Genomic DNA, 20,325 nt, shown 5'->3' on the forward strand with positions numbered 1-20,325 from the left:
CGTGCGCCTCCCGGGCACCAGTGGTGTGGACCTTTGCGCAGGCGGAGGTCTTCGTCGGCCTCCTAAGGCCTTTGGGTCAGGCCGCCGGCGCATTTGAGGTATGGGCTGTGTGTTACTTTCTTATGTGTATTCCTCTACAGAAATCATCCCAGAAGCAAACATGTATCAGAAGATGTCCATAGCATTTATTAAAATAAATATAACCCGGAGGAAAGTACACGATCGCTCCAACAAAGCCAGCTCTTCCATATACCACAAGGGAAAGGTAAATAAATTGCAGTTCATTATACATTTCTAATCAAAGGCAAGCACCTCTTAGGGTTTACTTACCAGCTAGTCAGGAAAGTCATTAGAATTAGATGATTCCATAGTGATGTGTGTGCTAAACAAAACTCTCTTCTACTAGGCATACAGGTTACACTAGAAGTTAAACCAAAGTCTCTGATGCTAATAACTTCTATGTATCACAAGCACCTTTCTCTAACCTCGAAGAACGCTGACTTTTTTTTAAAAAAAAGTTTCAAAATGTCTTGTTTCATTTTTGTCCCCACAGACCTTTTTTGCATTTTTTCTCCCTCTTCAAGAAGAACATTTAGAGGTACAGACAAAGGGCTTGAAACAGAGTCCAGTCAAAATTGAGTGCGGTGGATGGTGAGCGTGGTAAGGGAAGGGGAAGAAGGAAAAGGTTTCCTTTGTGGCCCGGGATCACATATTTACTTCCTTCTCTGTGCTATACGCTTTCTGACTGGCAGCTGAATATATGAACTGGATATTGAAAAACGTTGAATTTAACCAGCTATAGTACCATAGACAGTACCTTCCTCTCTCTGGTGGCCTATTCACATCATGTGAGAGGCAGGCATGTGTGAACTAGGCCTGTGTTGTGCAAATCACCAGCCCTGGTAAACAGGAGAATTCCTAGTTAGCCTATCATCACTAGCAAGATTTCCTTCAGACAGCATGCTTAAGGTCTCATCCGTCTGATGGTTTGGTGCAGCAGTTGCTGTCTTTGAATCGTGGAAATTCACTGAGTTCCCACCTGGCAATGCATAGGCATTTTCAGCAGCATTGGATGTAGACAAGGACTCCCAGGGTATTTCACTTTTTCGCCATGGCAGGTCCACTTTCCACCCAGTCCATCCATAAAAAACCAGAGTGAAGAGGAAGCCTTGCATTGGATTCAGTACTCCCTAGATGACAGATAACAGGGAGATATTATCTTGGGTAGGGAAGGCAAATCAATATGGCTGAGATTTTGGCAACAACTATCCTTCTAAAGAAACAAATACAAATATATAAATATAAACAAATATATAAATACAAATTCACATTTGTATTTATATAAAGTATATAGAAGCACAGGTCAAATACAGAACATGGCAAAATTGGTACAGGCCAAGCCATGGAGCAATTGTTATGTTGCTATGAGAGTTATATGATTATGTGGTAGTAGAGTTCTAGCATTTTCTGCCTTTGCTGCATTAGATACTATATAGCTGCAGGAAGAGTCTCAGATGACCTTTTCTTTTTTTAAGTCAGTGATATCATAATTGTTGATCTAGGGGTGTTAGTTTTCGTGACCATGAAACGTCTGTGAGAAATGTGCTTATCGTACAGGAGAAGTAGAACCTGAAAGCAAGCACAAATGACAGAGAAAGGTGGTGCCCTCATTTAATGCTGGCAAAACCAGGAGTCCACATGGCAACCTAACAGATTTATATATCACATTTGTATTCTGCATTTCCCCCTTGGAACTCAAGGTGGCGCATGTAACGTTCCCCATTGATTTCCCATCCAAGGTTTATACCTGCCTAGGCTCAGCAAGGTCACTGCATCATGCACCCCCATATCATACCTTGGGCACAGTTTTTATTCATCTCGGCACAGCAAATTCAGAGAAAATACCAGAAGGCTGTGGAAGATCATAAAGGAATGAGAACAGAGTGGTGATAGCAGATGTAAATCTTTGAACCAAGTGAAAGATCAGCAGAGGACAGCAGATATAGGCCTACGCATGCAGGATGACAGAAGGTAGGATGGGGTATGTAAGAATTGTGGTCATGCTAGTTCTTATATATTATAGATGAAATACAAGCAAATCTATTCAATTTGATGAAGCAGCCCAAGCTGACTGGTATTGTCCACATGTTGAGGAAGTGTAACTGCTAGCTATAGGATGGCAGAAGGATTGTAGCAGTTTTCCAGCACAGGCACACCACTGTGTTGACTGTGTTTGTGGGGGGGAGAGTGGTAGGGGGGGAAACTTAAAAACAGGACAGTGGGTGGGGGACCAACAAAAAATTTGAGGGAACAGATGAGAGTGTTGGATAGAGATAAACCCACAACAATGGAAAGAAACCAGTGACATCAAACGTACAGACAGCAGATAACGTGCGAGGCAAAGAAAGTAATGGAAGGTCTATTGTGCCGTAAGGCAGGAGAGAGAGTGAAAGAAAGCGTAGGCGGCAGATGACAGGAAAGCAGCGCTGGAGGTGATAAGGGTGACAATTGCTACAATGCAGACGAGAGAAATGCTAGAACTCCAGGGAAAGGGACAGATGGGACTGTTTAGGTCCAAACTCAGCAGTGACTGAATACATGGAGATCAAAGAATTAAGCACCGACACAGCTGCATACAGACAACCACATGTGTCATTTAAACAGGCTTCTGACAGCAAAAAGTAGTGGCCGGCTGCCAAATATTGGGATCGTTATTTCAGATCATGAGGCAAACGTTGTGTTTCCTGCTCTCTGCAGATGCTCCTCGTGCTCTGATGATTTTGTCTTTCCCTCCTCATTCTTCCCTGTGGACTTCTCTTCTTCCCCCACATTCCTTTGGAATGAGGCTCCCTCTCTCCTTGCTGAAGCCCTCTTTCCCTTGGCCCGATGCCTTTTCAGATCCTGCCTCCTCCTTTCCTATTTATTAATTATATTAAATTTACATGTTAACGTATTTATTCCCCGCCTTTCCTTTGTGACTGCAGGCTATTCATAATTCTGAATTTAAAAGCATACAAAATATGATTTAAAAAACCCCAAATAACCCTCTTCCATCCAAAATGCATGTAGCCTATATCACACTAAAAGATCCAGGGAATAAAATGGCCTTGCAGCACCTCCTAAAAACATCTAAAGTTGGCACCCCCATCACCTCTTCAGAGAGCCTGTTACATATGCTAGGAGCTACTACCGAAAAACCGTTTGCTCTGGTAGGTGCCAAGTGGACTACCTTAAGTGGGGAAACAGCCAGGAGGTGGTAACCTGAGGACTATTGTTGGTGCACAGGGGCGTATTGGGAGAGATGGTTCTGTACCTGTATTTCTATCCCCCTCCTCTCCTGGTCCTTTCTGCATGCTCTGTCACTCTCTAGAATGAGAAGAAGTCAGCCACTGGTGGCAAAAGACTCTCGTGCCTGCTCTGAACTTCTGTGACATTGAGGCAGTTCAGCCAACCATGCCAGAGGTTTCCTTTTGACTAGCAAATACCATAGTGGATCATATAGATCCTCAACTTTTCTCCTTTTGAACAATCAAAGATTCAAAGAACACTGACACTTGAACACATGAAGCTGCCTTATACTGAATCAGACCCTTGGTCTTTGATGGACCCTTGATCCAACCAAGTCAGTATTGTCTACTCAGACTGGCAGCGGCTCTCAAGGGTCTCAGGTAGAGGTCTTTCCCATCACCTACTTGCTTAGTCCCTTTAACTGGAGATGCCAGGGATTGAACCTGGGACCTTCTACCACTGAGCCACAACCCCTCCCAGTTAGGTGACAACACCTACCTGTCATATGGATGAAGACTTGAGCATGCTGTTGGTGGGTAATATTATCAATGTCAATACTTTATGCAGCACTTTTAAAAAATCAATTTGCATTTACCATTATAATCCATGTGATCAGTGCAGCATTTCGGACACTTTTCAAGGGGCTTCCATTGATATCGGGTTGCATTTCCAGGTAAAACAGAAGGCTCTCATTGATAATGTTTGATGACCAGCTGCGGTGGGCATAAAGGTAGGAAGGTAGGTTATGATCTGTTTTAAAAGCACAATTGTACTTGTTGCCCAAAAGATAACCGTATTTTCTTTAGTGGCCAGCATCATAAAACTCATCTCTGCAAATATGAGTTCCCTTTGTTTTAGAATCCCTTTGTATGACTTAAAGCAAATAAACCATTCTATTCTACTTTTCTTTAGGAAGGCAGCTGAATTAAAAATTTATTCATTTGTACTAAGGCCATATCTGATATGGATGTGAAGGGGGGATTCCATGCTATATGCTACATACATTCTATTTCTACTTCTTTAGGAAGGCACTGAATTAAAAATTTATTCATTTGTACTAAGGCCATATCTGATATGGATGTGAAGGGGGGGATTCCATGCTATATGCTACATATGGAAGAAAATGTTTAGTAACTGGTCCATTTATAGGCAAATGGGAAAGGGGGAAAACCACAACACTACATCATCTGTTCACCAGTGAGTGTGGAGGTGATGCAAAACCAAGCATTGGATTTAAGATCCTGCACAAGAAATGTGGAAAGATTTGTCTTACCAAATAACGAAGACTAGCATAATTTTGAAAAAGCGGACTTTGATCTCTGTCCCCAAGCGTCTCTCATTCTCTGTATAGATGCCCTGTCTTCCCTTCAGTAAAGAAGCCACTGGCAGAAGAAGAACATGTTGGCCATGTTAGTTATGGAATAGGCACAGAGGTTTTAAAATCTTACATGTTTCTATCTTATTTTATTCCACCTTGCCTTCAAACTATCCAGCTGTCCTCAACCAGAGCCAGGGCTTTTTCGGCCCTGGCCCCAGCCTGGTGGAACGCGTTGCCTAATGAGACCCAGGCCCTGTGGGATCTAACCCAGTTCCGCAGGGCCTGTAAGACGGAGATGTTCCACCAGGCTTATGGTTGAGCTCAGTGACGGCATTATATCTAGAGCCTGGCCTCCTTATCCCCCTATCCCCTTCCTTCCTTTCCTTCCCCTCTTGGCCCTTTTCCTTTGCTCCTTTTTTCCCATTTCCCTCCTTCTCGCCCCTTCTTTTCCCTGTTGTGTTCTCCCTATCCCCATGTCTGTTCGTCTCCATCCTTTTTCTCCCCCCGTAGACTGAGTGACATTAATGGCAGGCACTCATGCCTATAACACCCTTCTTAAGATCGAATAGTTTGGGTGCCATCAGCAAGGGGACTTATTAATTAGTTATGATTGTAGATTGTTTTAGATTGTTTCAACTTTTGTATTTGTTACTATCTATACCTACATAGTAGATGTTAGCTGCCCTCAGCCCAGCTCACTGGGGGAGGGTGGGATAGGAATAAATTATTATTATTATTATTATTATTATTATTATTATTATTATTATTATTATTATTATTATTATTATTATTTTCAATTTGTACCCTGCTCTATTTCCTGGCCAAGCTGGGTTCAGGCTGGTTAACAATAGTTAAACAATCCAACATATAAAATCCAGCAGGTCTTATTATTATCATTGTTGTTATGGAACTCAGGGTAGAGTACATGGTTCTCCCCATTTTATCCTTGCAGCAACCTATTAGGTAGACTGAAGCCATCCTAACCAGGTCTGTCAGGAAGTAATATCATTGAATGGGCCTTACTCCTAGGAAAGTGTCCTTAGAACTGGGACCTGAGAGAGTGACTGGCCACAGTCACATAGCCTCAAGGCTGAGCAGGATTTGAACCTAGTCTCCACAGTCCACTGGTATGTTCTTCCATGTGAGCCCCCCAAATTGCTCTTGCTCAACTTTTGTGCAGAAAAGGTTGTGATAATCAACCCCCCCCCAATTCGGCTTGCATGGTGGTGAGGGATCCGCATGTGTGAGAGAGGCTGCCCATTTGCTCCCTGCCCTCCTATTCTACAGGGTAGGTTGCCACTAGTCAAACTCTGCCCTTTCCTTGCTATCAGCGATTTGAAGCTCTGATAGAGGTGACCCTGTCTGCTAACTACTGTAGTCTGGGCAGGAGTTTCAGTCTATGCATGGCTGAATGGCCAGGCACTTTGGGTAAGAATCTTTGGTCACAGTCTGAGATCTTTTAAAAAAGAGACAAGATCTTTATTTGCTAACGTGCATCTCTATTTTTCTAAGAGCACAGAGGCATAGGAAATTTGAATGAAAGCACATTAATGTTAGGCTCTAATCAAAAGAAACAAAACCAGGAAGCTAACTAGTTTGTACAAGTCACTGGTTTTACCTCAAAAGTCCTTTCCAAGGAATGGACACAAGCAAAGCTGGAACTTGGAAATCGAGGCTGGTCAAGACAAATTACGTTCAGTTTCTACCTGTACTCTGGTCCTCAGTTTACACACTTTCACAGAGTGTGATAACCTTCTAATTCTTGCTCTCCCAGCTGGGAGGGTTTCTTTCTGACCTATGGGGTTTGAGTTCCCACATGCGCTGAGTTCCCACATTACATCTATACCCAATGCTAACAAGGTGCACATCCTCAGTTTTTATGGCCCAAACTCAGGATATCCCAAAAGTGTTCTATCTTGCTTCTTCCTGGCTGGTGAGGAAATGGTTATCTCCATACTGCCCATTTGTCTCCATGAAGGGAAACCATTTCACCTCAGCCTGAAATCTGAGGAGTTTGTTCCCAGGGAAGAGGATGACCTATCTGGGAGTCAGTATCTCTTGTTTTTTTTCCTATCACAATAAGGCTTCTCCAGGGATTGCGCCTAAAGTTGCTACTGGATTTCAGCATGTTCCACACATAATCAGCACAGTATTCTTTCTATTTGTTAATTGACATTTGCCTATTATATAACCCACAAACAAAAAAAACTAGCAACATTTTAGAGCAGATAAGAGCCCCGTGGCGCAGAGTGGTAAGCTGCAGTACTGCAGTCAAAAGCTCTGCTCACGACCTGAGTTCGATCCCCACGGAAGTTGGTTTCAGGTAGCCGGCTCGAGGTTGACTGAGCCTCCCATCCTTCCGAGGTCGGTAAAATGAGTACCCAGCTTGCTGGGGGTAAAGGGAAGATGACTGGGGAAGGCCCTGGCAAACCACCCCGTAAACAAAATCTGTCTAGAAAACGTCAGAATGTGACATCACCCCATGGGTCAGTAATGACCCGGTGCTTGCATAGGGTCATTACCTTTCACCTTTATGTAACTTGTAAGAAACACATTTGAGCTTAAAATCCTCAATTACCCTATTTAATTCTACTAAAGAGTCTGCAACAAATCCCTAGGTTTTATTAAATAATATGCACTTGAATCCTGGATTCAAATCACCAACCACGCACACCCTTTCAAAATTACAACAGTTGACCAAAAAAGATAGCAAGCGGGCAAAGACATGGAATAGTAGCTTTGATCTCTGAATCTTTACAGACAGACAGTGTTTCTAGCCCCAAACGTGCATACAAAATGCACCTTGTCATACTGCTTCTCCTTCCCAAGAAGCCCATGGTACTTTTGCCTCACCTCCAATATCCAATATCCACCCTGCCTGTCTCATCTGTCTTAATCCCCTCTCAAGTTTCACCACCGTCTCTTGTCCCAGTGTTTCTCTACAGACATGTAAACAGTGCTCGCTTGGTCCATCCCAGCCTGGCCCATAATCTCTAGGAACTCCCTCGAATTTGGGCTCCCACAAAAGATAATGCTCCTGCCACCACCAAATCCCTTTATGTTCCATCTGTTGTGGGAAGGGTTTTAATTCATTTGTTTTCTTGAAGCACACTGAACAGCCTGTGAACTGATTGTTTTCATGAACCACATCAGATTTCTAGTCCTCATTTTCGAGTGCATCTCTTTCTTCCAGTTACCTATATTGCTTTGCAAACTTATTATTAGTGATCCCTTAGTAAGTCTTTTTAATATTTGTTTTTAATTGAGAGGTTTCAAATCCATCTGCCATTTAGAATCTTACCTGCTGTTACTGTTCTGCTGAAAAGTATTGGGTTGGCCAGCAACACAAGTACCAATGGAACATATGTAGTGACATAATGAGGGATTGCGTGCTCCAGACCATTTTCACAACTAAGGGGGGAAAAGAAGAATGCAGCTTTGAAATCTCTTTCATTTCTTCTACCATACCTCAATAACACCTCTCAACTCAGCAATTTCTACACAACTGCTTAGGAAACACACAAGATTGCTGCTGCCTCTAACCTAACTAGTATATTCAGGGTCACTCTGACTCATGGTGGAGTTGTTGCTCTGAAAGAGATCAAATCAGGGGACCTGTTCCATGAATGAATTGACCCTTCAAATTTCTTTTTATGCCATCTTTAAAATGTGAGTAAAGAGTTTGAAAGAGTTTTTTTTAAAAAAGAAACCCTTATTAATATAAAAAATGGAAATTTTACAAATCAAAGATAAATAACTGCTAACAAAATTATATTTTGTTCCATTTTCTATTTAAAGGGCCAGATTGCTTGCTCGGTGTGTGTCTATAGCTAACAAAATGTATGGATATGAGAAACCTTTTCCGATTACTGTCTCTGTATTCAACAAGGGCAAACAGAGGGAAGTGGGATCTCTCTCGCTGGCCCCACTTCCAGACGTCTATGCATTCAGCTGAATGTCACCAGCAAGCCCTGGCTGCATATAAACATGGCCTCCTCCACACCATCAGTAAAACTGCAAAAACCAGGATCCTAATCAAATGGAAGCAACTAAATGCATTGCATGCTCCTCACTGCAGACTTTTTGAGTGAATGCATGGCTGTCAGGAGTGGGGCCAGCAAATACAACCCTACTGCACAGTGTTCAGTGAACATGCAGACAAATGTCTGAAGAGGCTATAGAAGTAACTGAAAATGAAACCTACGACAGCATAACAAATTACGTAATAAGCTTCAAGGACATAAAAGATGTTGATTCTGACAAAAATAGAAGTGATCTTGCCAAGTTCATGGTTTCAGTCTGACATTTGCAGAGATAACAGAGGATGCACAGGTGAAGAGGGCATTTATAGGGGAAGAGCAGTGGGAAGAACATTTATAGGGGAACAACAGTTGCCTTAACCGTTCTCATGCCCTAATTGTCCCCTGCAAACTCTCCAAAGTTATTTCTCCATTTCCCCAGATGATCTCACTTCTGCATTTGGGAAAGCTACTCCAGACACTTGCATGGGAAAAGGTTTAAGTACTTTTTAACATCAGCACAGGCTTTGAATTTTGCTTTTGCCTTACAGTGTGTACTTTAGCCCTTAGGAGTCTGACTGGACAATTCAAGTGGATTTTAAACAAAGAAGTTCAGCAAGTTTTGTATGTACGCTTTTCCTCCATAGACTCCACACCAACCAAGAGCCAGGAAAGTGGAGCCAACTCTTGATCACTGAACTCTTGATAAGTCAGAACCCATGGTCAGCTCTACAACGAGGAAAGGTAAGAAGATGGTTCTGGCAGATTTGGAGGCCAGCAGCTTCTTCCACCGCCACCTTGTCCCTGACATTGTCATAGTTGTCATCACTGCTGCTGAACTACACCTCCCCATGGGGGGCTGAAGCCACTTATCTTCCTTCCCTCCTAGTTCTTCAAATGTACAAAGTGGGCATGTTCAACAAGGCTCCCTGCACTAGTGTTGCCAACCTCTAGGTACTAGCTGGAGATCTCCTGCTATTACAACTGATCTCCAGCCAATAGAGATCAGTTCACCGGGAGAAAATAGCTGCTTTGGCAATTGGACTCTATGGCATTGAAGAACCTCCCCTCCCCAAACCCCACTCTCCTCAGGCTCCACCCCAAAAACCTCCCGCCGGTGGCCAAGACGGACCTGGCAACCCTATCTTGAACTCTTGTGATAGGCTCCTGGGCAGGGACCATGAGAGCCAGTAGAGTGGGTGGCAAAAGTCTAGGGGGCCTTTGAGCTGCCACTTTCCAGACCCAAACAATTGCCCAATCCTGACAAGAAGTGGCATTTGTCTATAATTCATTAAAATAATCAAGCCAGTCATAAAAGCTAGACAAATTTGTGCTTACCTAGAAACTGAAGGGTAGTATAGCATAGCAATTCCCTCCACACACAACAGGATTGCCAAGCCCCATGTCATCATGTGATACAACACAATTGTACTGGAAATTGATTACACAGAAAACAAACTGCTGAGGATATAATACCATACATATTAGAAGTCTCTTCAAAATTATACACATCCCTCTTCCCTCCTCTTTAACAATAGGGCAATCGATCTTAAAATAATTTAATTTCAGGGGAGGGAGGTGTTTTTTTGTTTTTTTAAAGAAACCCAATTTAAATCTTGCAACTCACTTCATGCAAAGCTGTTCTAATTTAAATTATTACCAACAATATCATTTGGGAAACTTTCATTATGAACCAAACACTTTGCAGTAAAACTAGGCAGAGAAAAACCAACCAAATGGGTGTTTCCCCTTCACATGGAGATTAAAAATAATAGGAAGGTCTAGTTGAACCTTATACTAGAGTCCAAAAAAAGTAAATCTGGCAGATCTGATTTGCTCAAGTTAAAACAGGCTTGTGTAGAGTCGCCAGCTTCAAGATGGGGCCTGCAGATCTTACAGAATAACTGATCTCCAGACTGCAGAGACTGCTTCTCCTGCAGAAAATGGCTGCTTTGGAGAGCATCAAACTCTGTAGGGCATCAAACCCTGCTGAGGTCCCTCCCCTCCCCAAACCCTCATCATCCCTAGTCACACACACACACACACACACACAAATCTCCAGGAATTTCTGAACTTGGAGGTGGCAAGCCTAGGGTTGTGTCATATTGAAAATATTGGGATAAGAGGGCAATTTAATCCAAGTGCCGTCTTCACTGCAGCCCATTCCTGCATGGCTTTTTGTCTGCTTGATTCCTGGTATAGCCTTTTGAGAGCTTAAAAGGGCCCCCTCCTTCCTCTTGCATCAGAGGGGAAATTGTTTGGATTCAACCAATTGTTTTATTCCTCTAAAATAGTAAATTACTTAATTTGTTACCTTAGTCCTGCTGATCTTCTAACTACCAAGTAGGAGTCTACAGCATAGCAAAACAGCCACCAAAACCCAGCACTGTACAAAAGCTGGATCCACATCTGTGAAGGGGAAAATATCCTACATGTCACCACTGCTAAAACTGACGTCATTATTACTATTAAGCTCAAAATGGTTTGTTCAGATATATTTAATGGACTATATTGAGTTGTACATCAAAAGTCATGAGTGTTACTAAAATTCTCATATTTCTATCAGTTGTCTGGCTTTGATGTATAAGTGGGTATACTAGAATTTCATCTATGTATTCAATTCACTGAATTAATTCACTCCTATAAAGATTTCTATAAATATTAAAGTTGTAATAGCTGTAATAAACTCCCTTTTGTTGCTATTTTTTTTAAATTGCAAGGCACACCTTTGCAGGCATGTTGTTGGAAATTTTCCCCCTTCTAGATTGGATTGAACCTGCTTTTTTTTTTTTTAGTGGTTTTAAATACTATACTGTATTATTTTTAAATTGTTACTAAGTCATCTTGAGTGTTGGGAGACATGGGATAGAAAGGATTTTGGAATAAATACCTATTATTGCAATGGATGGGAAAGTGAAGCTATTACCGCAGAAAGGACTGCCTGAACATTCAGAGTAGCATGTTTCTAGTCCAGTCCAGTGCCAGAGCTGCTCACATAGAAGGCAATCAACTGCTTATAAAGTGCTTATAAACTTTCCTGGAAGAAAGCCCCACTGAGTGGACTTAAGTAGGAGTTTGAGTACATCTGCTTAGGACTGAACAGTAACGGTGCAAACTTCAGGTCTTACTTCATAGACAGTGGCCTTTTATGTTAATGCACGTGCATAACATAGCATGCATCATTTAGCATGCAAACCATCTGCAATCATACCAATTAGCAGGTTCACAGGGAAAGCAAAGTATGGGGCGTTCCTCTCAAAAGCAACCTGGTCAACCATCAAGACTGCATCAGGGCCTACACATGGAGAAGAAAATGGACACACTTCTCTGGGTCCAGGAGATGCTCTTTGTCATTTCAGAAAGAAAACTGATTTTTTCTTTCTTGCTGCACACTCATGAAATAAGGTTGCCATCCCCACGCCGGGGACAGGGGATCCCCTGCTTCAGGCCCCTCCCTGACACCATTCAGCTGGCTGGTGGGGATCTTACCAGTGTTGGAATTAGGCTTAGCCCCCACGTCATTATCAATGTGTCAACATCACTTCCGGCACTCACCAGAAATGATGTGATCACGTTGCCGATGACATAGGGGGAACTCTGGTATTTGGGGGAAAACTCTGTGGCAAAAATGGCTTCTACCATAGAGTTTTTGTCCAAATACCAGAGTGATAACACGTCAGCGATGTGATTATGTCACTTCTGTTGAGCACCGGAAGTGACGTTGACACATTGCTGCGAACGTGGGGGCTTGGCCTTAGTTTGATACTGGTAAGTTCCCCCCACCCCCTCCCCTGCCGGTTGCCATGGGGTACCTGGCAACCCTATCATGAGATTGGATGCATGCAGTGGGAGGGCTGTGTTACAGGTTTGCTCTGGGATAGGAAAATGACAACCTTGGACTATGTTAAGTATGCCAGTCTCCGGGTGGGACCTGGGCTCCCCTGGAATTACAGCTCATCTCCAGACTACAGAGATCAGTTCCCCTGGAGAAAATGGCTGCTTTGGAGGGTGGACTCTATGGCATTATACCCCACCGAGGTTCTCTCCCCTTGCCAAACCCCATTCTCCCCAGGATTCACCCCCCAAATCTCCAGGAATTTTACAACCTGGAGCTGGCAACCCTATGTTAGCCATGTACTCTGTTAGGGATGCCCAAGCAGATCTTGCCTACTTATATCAGTGCATTTGTGTAAAAGAGAAATTACTTTTACATCTCAGAAATTTTTTTCTTGATTCCTCTTTTAAAAAGTAAAGAGGAACTATCATATTATCCTCATAACTCTGCAGTGTATTTTCCTGAGAAAAGACTGGAGAACTGGAATGTACAGGTTTCAGTGAAGCTGAATTCCATGGCATTTATTGGTGGATAATTCACATTTTCCCCTACAACTAGATCTTAGATGACTGATCTTTCATGTCTGTGTTTACAAGTTCTAACATTTTTCTCTGCAGGAGCTGGATTTTTGTTGCATACTTCCCCTTTCACATTGGCCTGCAACCGTTCCTCCCCCCCCACTCCAGCTCTCTCTTTAGCCCTTGCTCTTTAGTTTTGTTCAGTTTTATGCTATATTACTTATTTGTCATTATCCCTGGTGGCAAATGACCAATTCCTGGCAAGCCACAATTTAACAATACTGCTTACAACCCTAAACATCAATTTTCTTCCTCAGCCCTAATCTAAAAAAACCCAATGATGCTTTAAAAAAGTGGATAAATGCAAAGTAAGGCTGCTGACTCAAAGAAATTTTGATTGGGCATCTTCTGCTTAATCAATTGATTAATTGTATAAGTTTTTTTCCATTTTACAAAAATCTCAGAATTGTTGCTGATTGATAGAAGAAAGGCTACCTGTAATATTTTCCCCATTTTAAGGTCCAATAACTGTAACAAAAATAAACAAATGTGCTCTTAATTCACACCCCTATTTTGTTTTAGTTTTATAATGGTATTAGTGTTACAACATACAAATAACAGTCAGTGGGTTTAGCATCTATATATAGAACGTACTGCTTACATTTCTGGTAGTTCATGTCTGTGCTAAGTTACATTACATTATTTAAAAATATATCTTAATTTTATTTTTCTCTATATTTGCTTAACAAAGTTTTAAAAATAAAACCTTAAATCTTTTCCCTTTTGCTTTAATTTTCTCCTAAGTTTCAACCATATACTATAAAAAGCATTCTATTTTCCTGAAACTCTGATATTGGTCTATTACAGTGATGGCGAACCTTTTAGAGACCGAGTGCCCAAACTGCAACCAAAAACCCACTTATTTATCGCCGAGTGCCAATGCGGCAATTTAACCTGAATACCACCCCCAGAGGGGGCCCAGAGGGAGAGGCTAGGGTTGCCAAGTTCCTCTTCGCCATGAGTGGGAGGATTTTGGGGTGGCGCCTGAGGAGGGCGGGGTTTGGGGAAGGACTTCAGTGCCATAGAGTCCAATTGCCAAAGTGGCAATTTTTTCCAGAGGAACTGATCTCTATTGGTTGGAGATCACTTGTAATAGCAGATCTCCAGCTAGTACCTGGAGATTGGCAACTAGTTCCTTAGTGTTTTCTCTCTACATATCAAGACAAATGGAAAGGTGTTTGAAGGATGGCTTGTGGGCACTTCAAAGGTGGAATAGGACTGCACACCCCTCCGCCCGCACAGACCCAGAGGGCGCCGGAGAAGCCGCTGGAGGGAAAGAAGGAAGGAAAGAAGGGAAGGGAGAAGGAAAGGGAAGGAAGGGAGGGAGAGAAAGAAAGAAAAAGAGAGAGAAAGGGAGAAGGAAATGGAGCAAGGAAGAGAAAGAAAAGTAGGGAAATAAAAGGACAGAGGGAGACAGAAAAAGAAAGAGGCCATTTATGCATGGGAGGTTTTGCCTTGGATTTGCCACTCGGTGGGGCGTGGCGGCGGCGGCAGGCTTGTGACAGGCGAGCAGGGTAGGGCAGAGGACGCCTCCTTCGCACCCACCGGCCAGCCGCGCCCCTCCACCCGCACAGGCCCAGAGGGCGCCGAAGAAGCCGCCGGCCATGCCGAGTGTGAGCGCTCGGCTTCTGTTCCCCGCTCTCCCACCCACCTGGCCGGCCACGCACGTTCCAGTGGCGGCAATGGCGGCAGCTTCTGTGGGAGAGTCCGGGGGCCACCGCCAATGATGTCGGAGGTTCCCCACCCCTGGGCTACAGCCTCCCCCATCCAAGGCAGGGCAGAGCCGGAAAGGCCAGCAGCTTGGAGGAACCGCGCGTGCCGGCAGAGAGGGCTACGAGTGCCGGAAGTGGCACCCGTGCCATAGGTTCGCCAACACGGGTCTATTATGTATATAAGATGTTAATTTTGCCATGAGAGCATACTCAGCTAATTTATTCCTCCATTCAGTTAGAACTGGGCATTTGTCTGCTTTCCATTTTGCTGCATATACTGTTCTTGCCACCATCACCATATATTTGAATAATTCATTATATATTTTTTGGCATATTGCTTGGTAATATATTTAATAATATATTTTTGGGGTCTATCAGAACTTGGATGCATCCTTCTATCGTATGTGGTAGTCATGTAAGAAAGTAAGAAAGTACAGAATACAGATTCATGATTGACTCTGTCTGATTATTCTTCAGTTGTGTCCTGATCAGACAGGGGTTTTAACATAACACTCAGAATTTTTTTTATTTGGGATAATTTTATGGAAACTGTATTTTAACCACATTTTCAAGTTAACTGTGCCCAGTGTACCGTTCTAGTGCGCACCACCTGAACTCGATGGATGAAGGACAGGAAACAAACATGATTAGCACCACACAGCAGCATTTTATCTTTCTGACACATGGTGATTCAATTTCAAATACCTTTATTGGCATGATATGTTTAAACACATGGTGATTTTTGATACCTACCGCACTTCCCACACAAAAGGCAGCAGGCCACACATCAGTGCCATTCACCAGAGATATGTTTGCTACAAAGCCTGGAAACCCTAACCAGACAGTTGATCTGAAGATTATACCTAAAGGGGAAAAATCAGTATGAGTATGCTATGACTGGCCACTTCTGTTTTGACATTGCATGGATCCTATGGAGGAGGTCCACAGACAGAACAAGAAGGGATTTCCACCCGTTCCCCCCTCTTGCAGCAGATCTCCGATTCCCCGTTCATGCTGTTCCAGGGGGTGGGGTTCTCTTTCCCCCAGAAGCAGCCCTTCGTGGCTGCCGCAGGAAGGGGCAGGCAAAAATGTTGCAAATCCTTCCATCAGTGGGGTCCAAGCCACACGTATTTTAAGGGAAGACTGAGACTTGTATCAGCTTTCTTTCTTTGTTTCCCCCTGTTCTTAGGCCGAGGTCTTGAACAATAAGACCATACAACTTAAATAAGACCCATCTCTAAAAACACTTCTCTTCGACTCTTCTCTGCAGCTTCCAAAAACCGAGCAACAAAATAAGTACACTAAGGGTCAGAGTCCTCTAAGAACTGAACCTTTTGCTCCAAAGTCGCTTAAGAAGATGTGGACCATTTGTTAAAACATAGTATAATCCATTTTAGCCTAAGATGGTACACGTAAGGACAATGCAACAGGGTATGTACCAAGGAGTCCACGGACTGAAGAGGGCAGGGACACAGCCAGTCTGAAAAAGGGATCCTTAGCATACGGCCCAGCAAAACCATTGAAAAAGGGCAATTAAATCTTGCATGCATAAAGAGTCTACATAACTTTGGACTAACCAGAAAATCCAGATAGGAAGGTATCTGCATTCTGGGGTGTGCAGTGTGAAATATTAAATGTGCCAGGGTTCTGAGTAAACATAATAGCTCCCTTTGCTGGAAAGCAGCAGAGCCTCTAGTGAGATAAGTCAACGCTTCCCCCAGCTCCTGTTCACTGTATCCATCAGAAGAAGTCAAAGGGAGGCCATGTGGCTCCCACAGCTCAGAAATCACATGCTTGCTTTCAAGTCCCCACCTCAAGCTGCAGTCTTGGTCATATGAGTGACTAGAGAGAAAATTATGACTTTAATTCATGAATTGAGATAATTCAGGGATTAAAAGCTCAAGACTTTCAACCAAATCCTATAGATGAATATGGCACCGAAAGCTGAAACCGCTGGGGCCTGACGTTTTCTGTATGCTGCCTTTTGTCTGGATTCATCTTGTGTTCTCTGTGTGTGGTGTTATGTCAGGAAGCTGATCAGAGCTCTATTGAAAGCCAGTGTACATTCTAGCCAATATAAGTTTGTGTTTTGTGGGCAGCAAATGCAAAAGCTGATCTGAAAACCTTTAAAGAGAAGCAACAAATGCTATCCAGACAGACTTTACATGCTTTTCAACATTTTAACTATTTATGAAGTTTTAAATGATGGAGGATAATAGTCTGAGGCTCCCTTTGGGGTTCAAATGAAGACCCCGCCATATAAATACGGAACTGCCTCTTTGTTTACATTTTTGTCAGCTGTGACAAAATGCTGAGTAACTGGTGGGCCACTATGTGAGAAAGGATGCTGAACTAGATGGACTACATATCTGACCCACCAGGACTCTTCTTATGTTCTTATTTGGAACAATATCTGGCCAATAAAAAGACTTTTGTATTCATCTTCCAACTTATTTATTTATTTAGCTTTATATCCTGTTCTCACTCCCCGGCCAAAGCCAGGCTCAAGGCGGCTCACAACTAGGGTTGCCAGTTCTGGGTTGGGAAATACCTGGAGATTTTGGGGGCAGAGCCTGAGGAGGGCAGGGTTTGGAGAGGGGAGAGACTTCAATGCCATAGAGTCCAATTGCCAAAGCGGCCATTTTCTGCAAGTGAACTGATCTCTATTGGCTGGAGATTAGTTATAGTAGTGGGAGATGTCCAGCCACCACCTGGAGGTTGGCAACCCTACTCACAACATATAATCAATACAATAAAATCCTAATAGACAAAAACTAAGCAACAATATACGATTCCATAAAACACTAAGATAGAGATCAGTTCACCTGGAGAAAATGGCCAATTTAGCAATTGGACTCTATGGCATTGAAGTCCTTCCCCTCCCCAAACCCTGCCCTCCTCAGGCTCCGCCCCAAAAATCTCCAGGTATTTCCCAACCTGGAGCTGGCAACCCTATACACATGTAAAACAGATCAAAGGGCACATTCAACAGGGGCTGCCTCTGATTGCAGCTTCCTAGCAAGTGTACCTATACAATATATTCTCATTTTATAGCCTATCAATTGCTATTCTGATTAATTGCTTTTGGCTGAAAAGAAAATGTAATAAATGTAATAATAAATAAACATTTGTTCCAATCCCTTAAACATTTTAGGTAACATTTAAAACACTTAAAAACATGTGACATGGCTACCATTTTTCTTCTGAATTTTCAAATATATACTCACTATGTTCTCAAAAAAATACTTTGAATTAATGCAACTACCTCTGGTGTAAACATGCACATACCTCACCAGAATCAACATCATCCTTTTAGGAAACTATAGAAGGGCTTCAGAATTCCATTCATACTAAGAGGTTGTATTAATACCCTTCAGAGACAACAGAAATACTAAGGCTAGAGTGAGAAGAATAAGGAAAGGAGAGGAAATATTAAAATGCTGTAATTGTAGCAGTATCTATTTAAATATTTTAGATTCAAGAGGGATTGGATTTTAGGTCTTTGAGTCAGAAGAGAGAATCAGATGCCCATGAAAACTTGTCACAAGTAGTTTTGAAAAGCAATTGAGTTTAGTAAAAATATTCCTACAGAAGGAAAACCTACTGATTTCAGCAGGACTTAATTCTGAATAACGGACAGTATTGAAATGGTTGGTTATTCCCAAGTAGCCTTTACCTAGAATGCAAAATTGATTAAACCAAAAGCCCATCAAAGAGAAAATCCCACTACATTTCTCTAGCGAACCCCACTTGTACCCAAAGGCCAGGTGTGGCAAATGAATCCTGCTTACCTAGAGAGCCAAACATGTCGCAGGCAGAGATGAGGAGGAGGATGGTGGTAGAAGAGGAAGCTTTAGGCATCTTCCGGGGGCCTTGTCCCTTCTTGGGGAGGAGCTGCAGGATGCTGAGCAGCAAACCGGCGGAGGCACTGCCAATGCAAACGCCACAGAAGACCTTCGGCTGGAACGCCAAGACCAGCTGTGTGGCTGCATCCCGGTTGGGGCAACAAAAGGTCTCTAATCGGGGGGAGGCCATGGAAAGTCTGCCTAGCAGCAGAAGGCCAGAGATGGAACTAATCAGCAGCTCCTCTGGTTTCTAGGAGGGAGTTGAGACTTTTTTCTTCATTTTCCCCTTTAGCTTACAGCGATGAGAGTCACGGGATGGCTGGATCATGTGGTTCTGCTGCTGCTAGTGCTAAATCCTCTGGAGCTACCAAGCGTCAGCCTTTCAGCCTTCGCTAGAACAGAGAGCAGACCAGCACCACAGAATGTAATCCTCACCATGTTTCTTTTGTTCCCTTGCTCTCAGGGCATTGGCAGCCATTCACTCAAAACTTGCCAGTTGCGCAACAGATGTATGAAAAGGGAAACCCGTCCAAGCTCTTAACGCAGCGCAAGCGGACAGAAGGAATCCTCTGGAGAAGGGTATTTTTCGGCCCCAGTTTAAAGCTTGTTCTACAAATCGTGCTTTAATTGACTACAAATTAACTCGAGATTAGCCCACTGCTCGCTGAACCGTAGGGTTTACATTCAGCAGTCGCTAAAGTTTCGTCAGAGTCTATGAAGTCAGTGACTGAACTTCAGTTAACAAAGGTTGTTGACGGCAGGAAGGAATGCTAGGTTCTACGTCCACGATAATCCTTGATATTTGGAATAATCATCCTGAAACTACCATACCCTTGTTCTGCGTACAAAACTATCCAACTCCTTAATCGTGCACTAAGGCATAGCAAATCACAATGTTCCCTCTGATTTTGCATAGTTTGACTGATACAAACTGCCGTGGCCTGGATACTGCTTCCACATGACTGAGCCACAGCAGAAATGTCTGGAACTGGAAATCATGCCTGTGCGTGACTTAGCTGTTTCCCACGCTAATGTCACTTCGTTGGGGACCACTTGCTGTTAGTACTCCATAATCTGCCCATGCCCGCTTGGTTCCCAATTATAGACGCTACCACTACGGAGTGAGAATATGACCAAGCAAAAGCTTCCAATGGCCCTTCCTTCAAGAAGCTCAAGGAAGCATACGTGGTTCTCCTGCCCTGCATTTTATCTTCACAACAACCATGAGAGGGACTGGCACAAGGTCATCCAGTAAGTTTTCTGGCAAGCAGTCATCACCAATGGGGTACCCGTGGTAGCCATGACAACCATCTGTGCGTTTTCTGATGGTCAGTTGCTTCGTCCCCAAAGATTTGGCTTTTTTCAATGTCACTAGAGAACCCAGGAGGCACCACATCTGTGTCAACATTGTGTCCTTTAAGGAAGCCATTGTGTGATTGTTCTCCCCCCATGGAAGCCATTTTGCACTCATTACGTCTTCTCAAAACCCCAAGAGTGTCCACAGGTTACACAAGGTTGCGGGTCCCTGTTATAGGAGAATGTGAACTCGAATTTTGGATTATACAACCGTAATGGGAAAAAATGTGGTGTAGTGGTTAAGAGCGGTAGTTTGGAGCGGTGGACTCTGATCTGGAGAACTGAGTTTGATTCCCCACTCCTCCACATGAAGCCAGCTGGGTGACCTTGGGCTAGTCACACTCTCTCAGCCCCACCTACCTCACAAGGTGTCT

At 43.2% G+C, this 20,325-nt stretch overlaps 1 protein-coding gene across 1 annotated transcript; it reads right to left on the minus strand.

Moving 5' to 3' along the window:
• Window positions 1–844: 844 nt before the first annotated feature.
• Window positions 845–18,785, minus strand: GPR143 (G protein-coupled receptor 143). Its single transcript, XM_056861994.1, has 8 exons — window positions 18,542–18,785; window positions 15,504–15,613; window positions 10,940–11,034; window positions 9,964–10,056; window positions 7,908–8,017; window positions 4,562–4,670; window positions 3,884–4,001; window positions 845–1,190 (listed from the first exon to the last, which is right to left on the minus strand). Exons 1-8 carry the CDS (start codon window positions 18,783–18,785, stop codon window positions 891–893), a joined length of 1,179 nt encoding a protein of 392 aa, XP_056717972.1. The 3' UTR covers window positions 845–890.
• Window positions 18,786–20,325: the final 1,540 nt, after the last annotated feature.

This window comes from Euleptes europaea, chromosome 16 (genome assembly GCF_029931775.1).
Source record: "Euleptes europaea isolate rEulEur1 chromosome 16, rEulEur1.hap1, whole genome shotgun sequence".
NCBI lineage: Eukaryota > Metazoa > Chordata > Lepidosauria > Squamata > Sphaerodactylidae > Euleptes > Euleptes europaea.

Excerpts from the sequence above, each read along its gene's own strand:
- GPR143 (XM_056861994.1), bottom strand. The coding sequence starts at position 18,785 with ATGGCCTCCCCCCGATTAGAGACCTTTTGTTGCCCCAACCGGGATGCA. Across the intron at positions 8,018-9,963 it reads TACTACCCTTCAGTTTCTAG|TTGTGAAAATGGTCTGGAGC; the intron begins GTAAGCACAAAT and ends TTCCCCCCTTAG. Across the intron at positions 1,191-3,883 it reads TGATCACATGGATTATAATG|GGAGTACTGAATCCAATGCA; the intron begins GTAAATGCAAAT and ends TCTGTCATCTAG.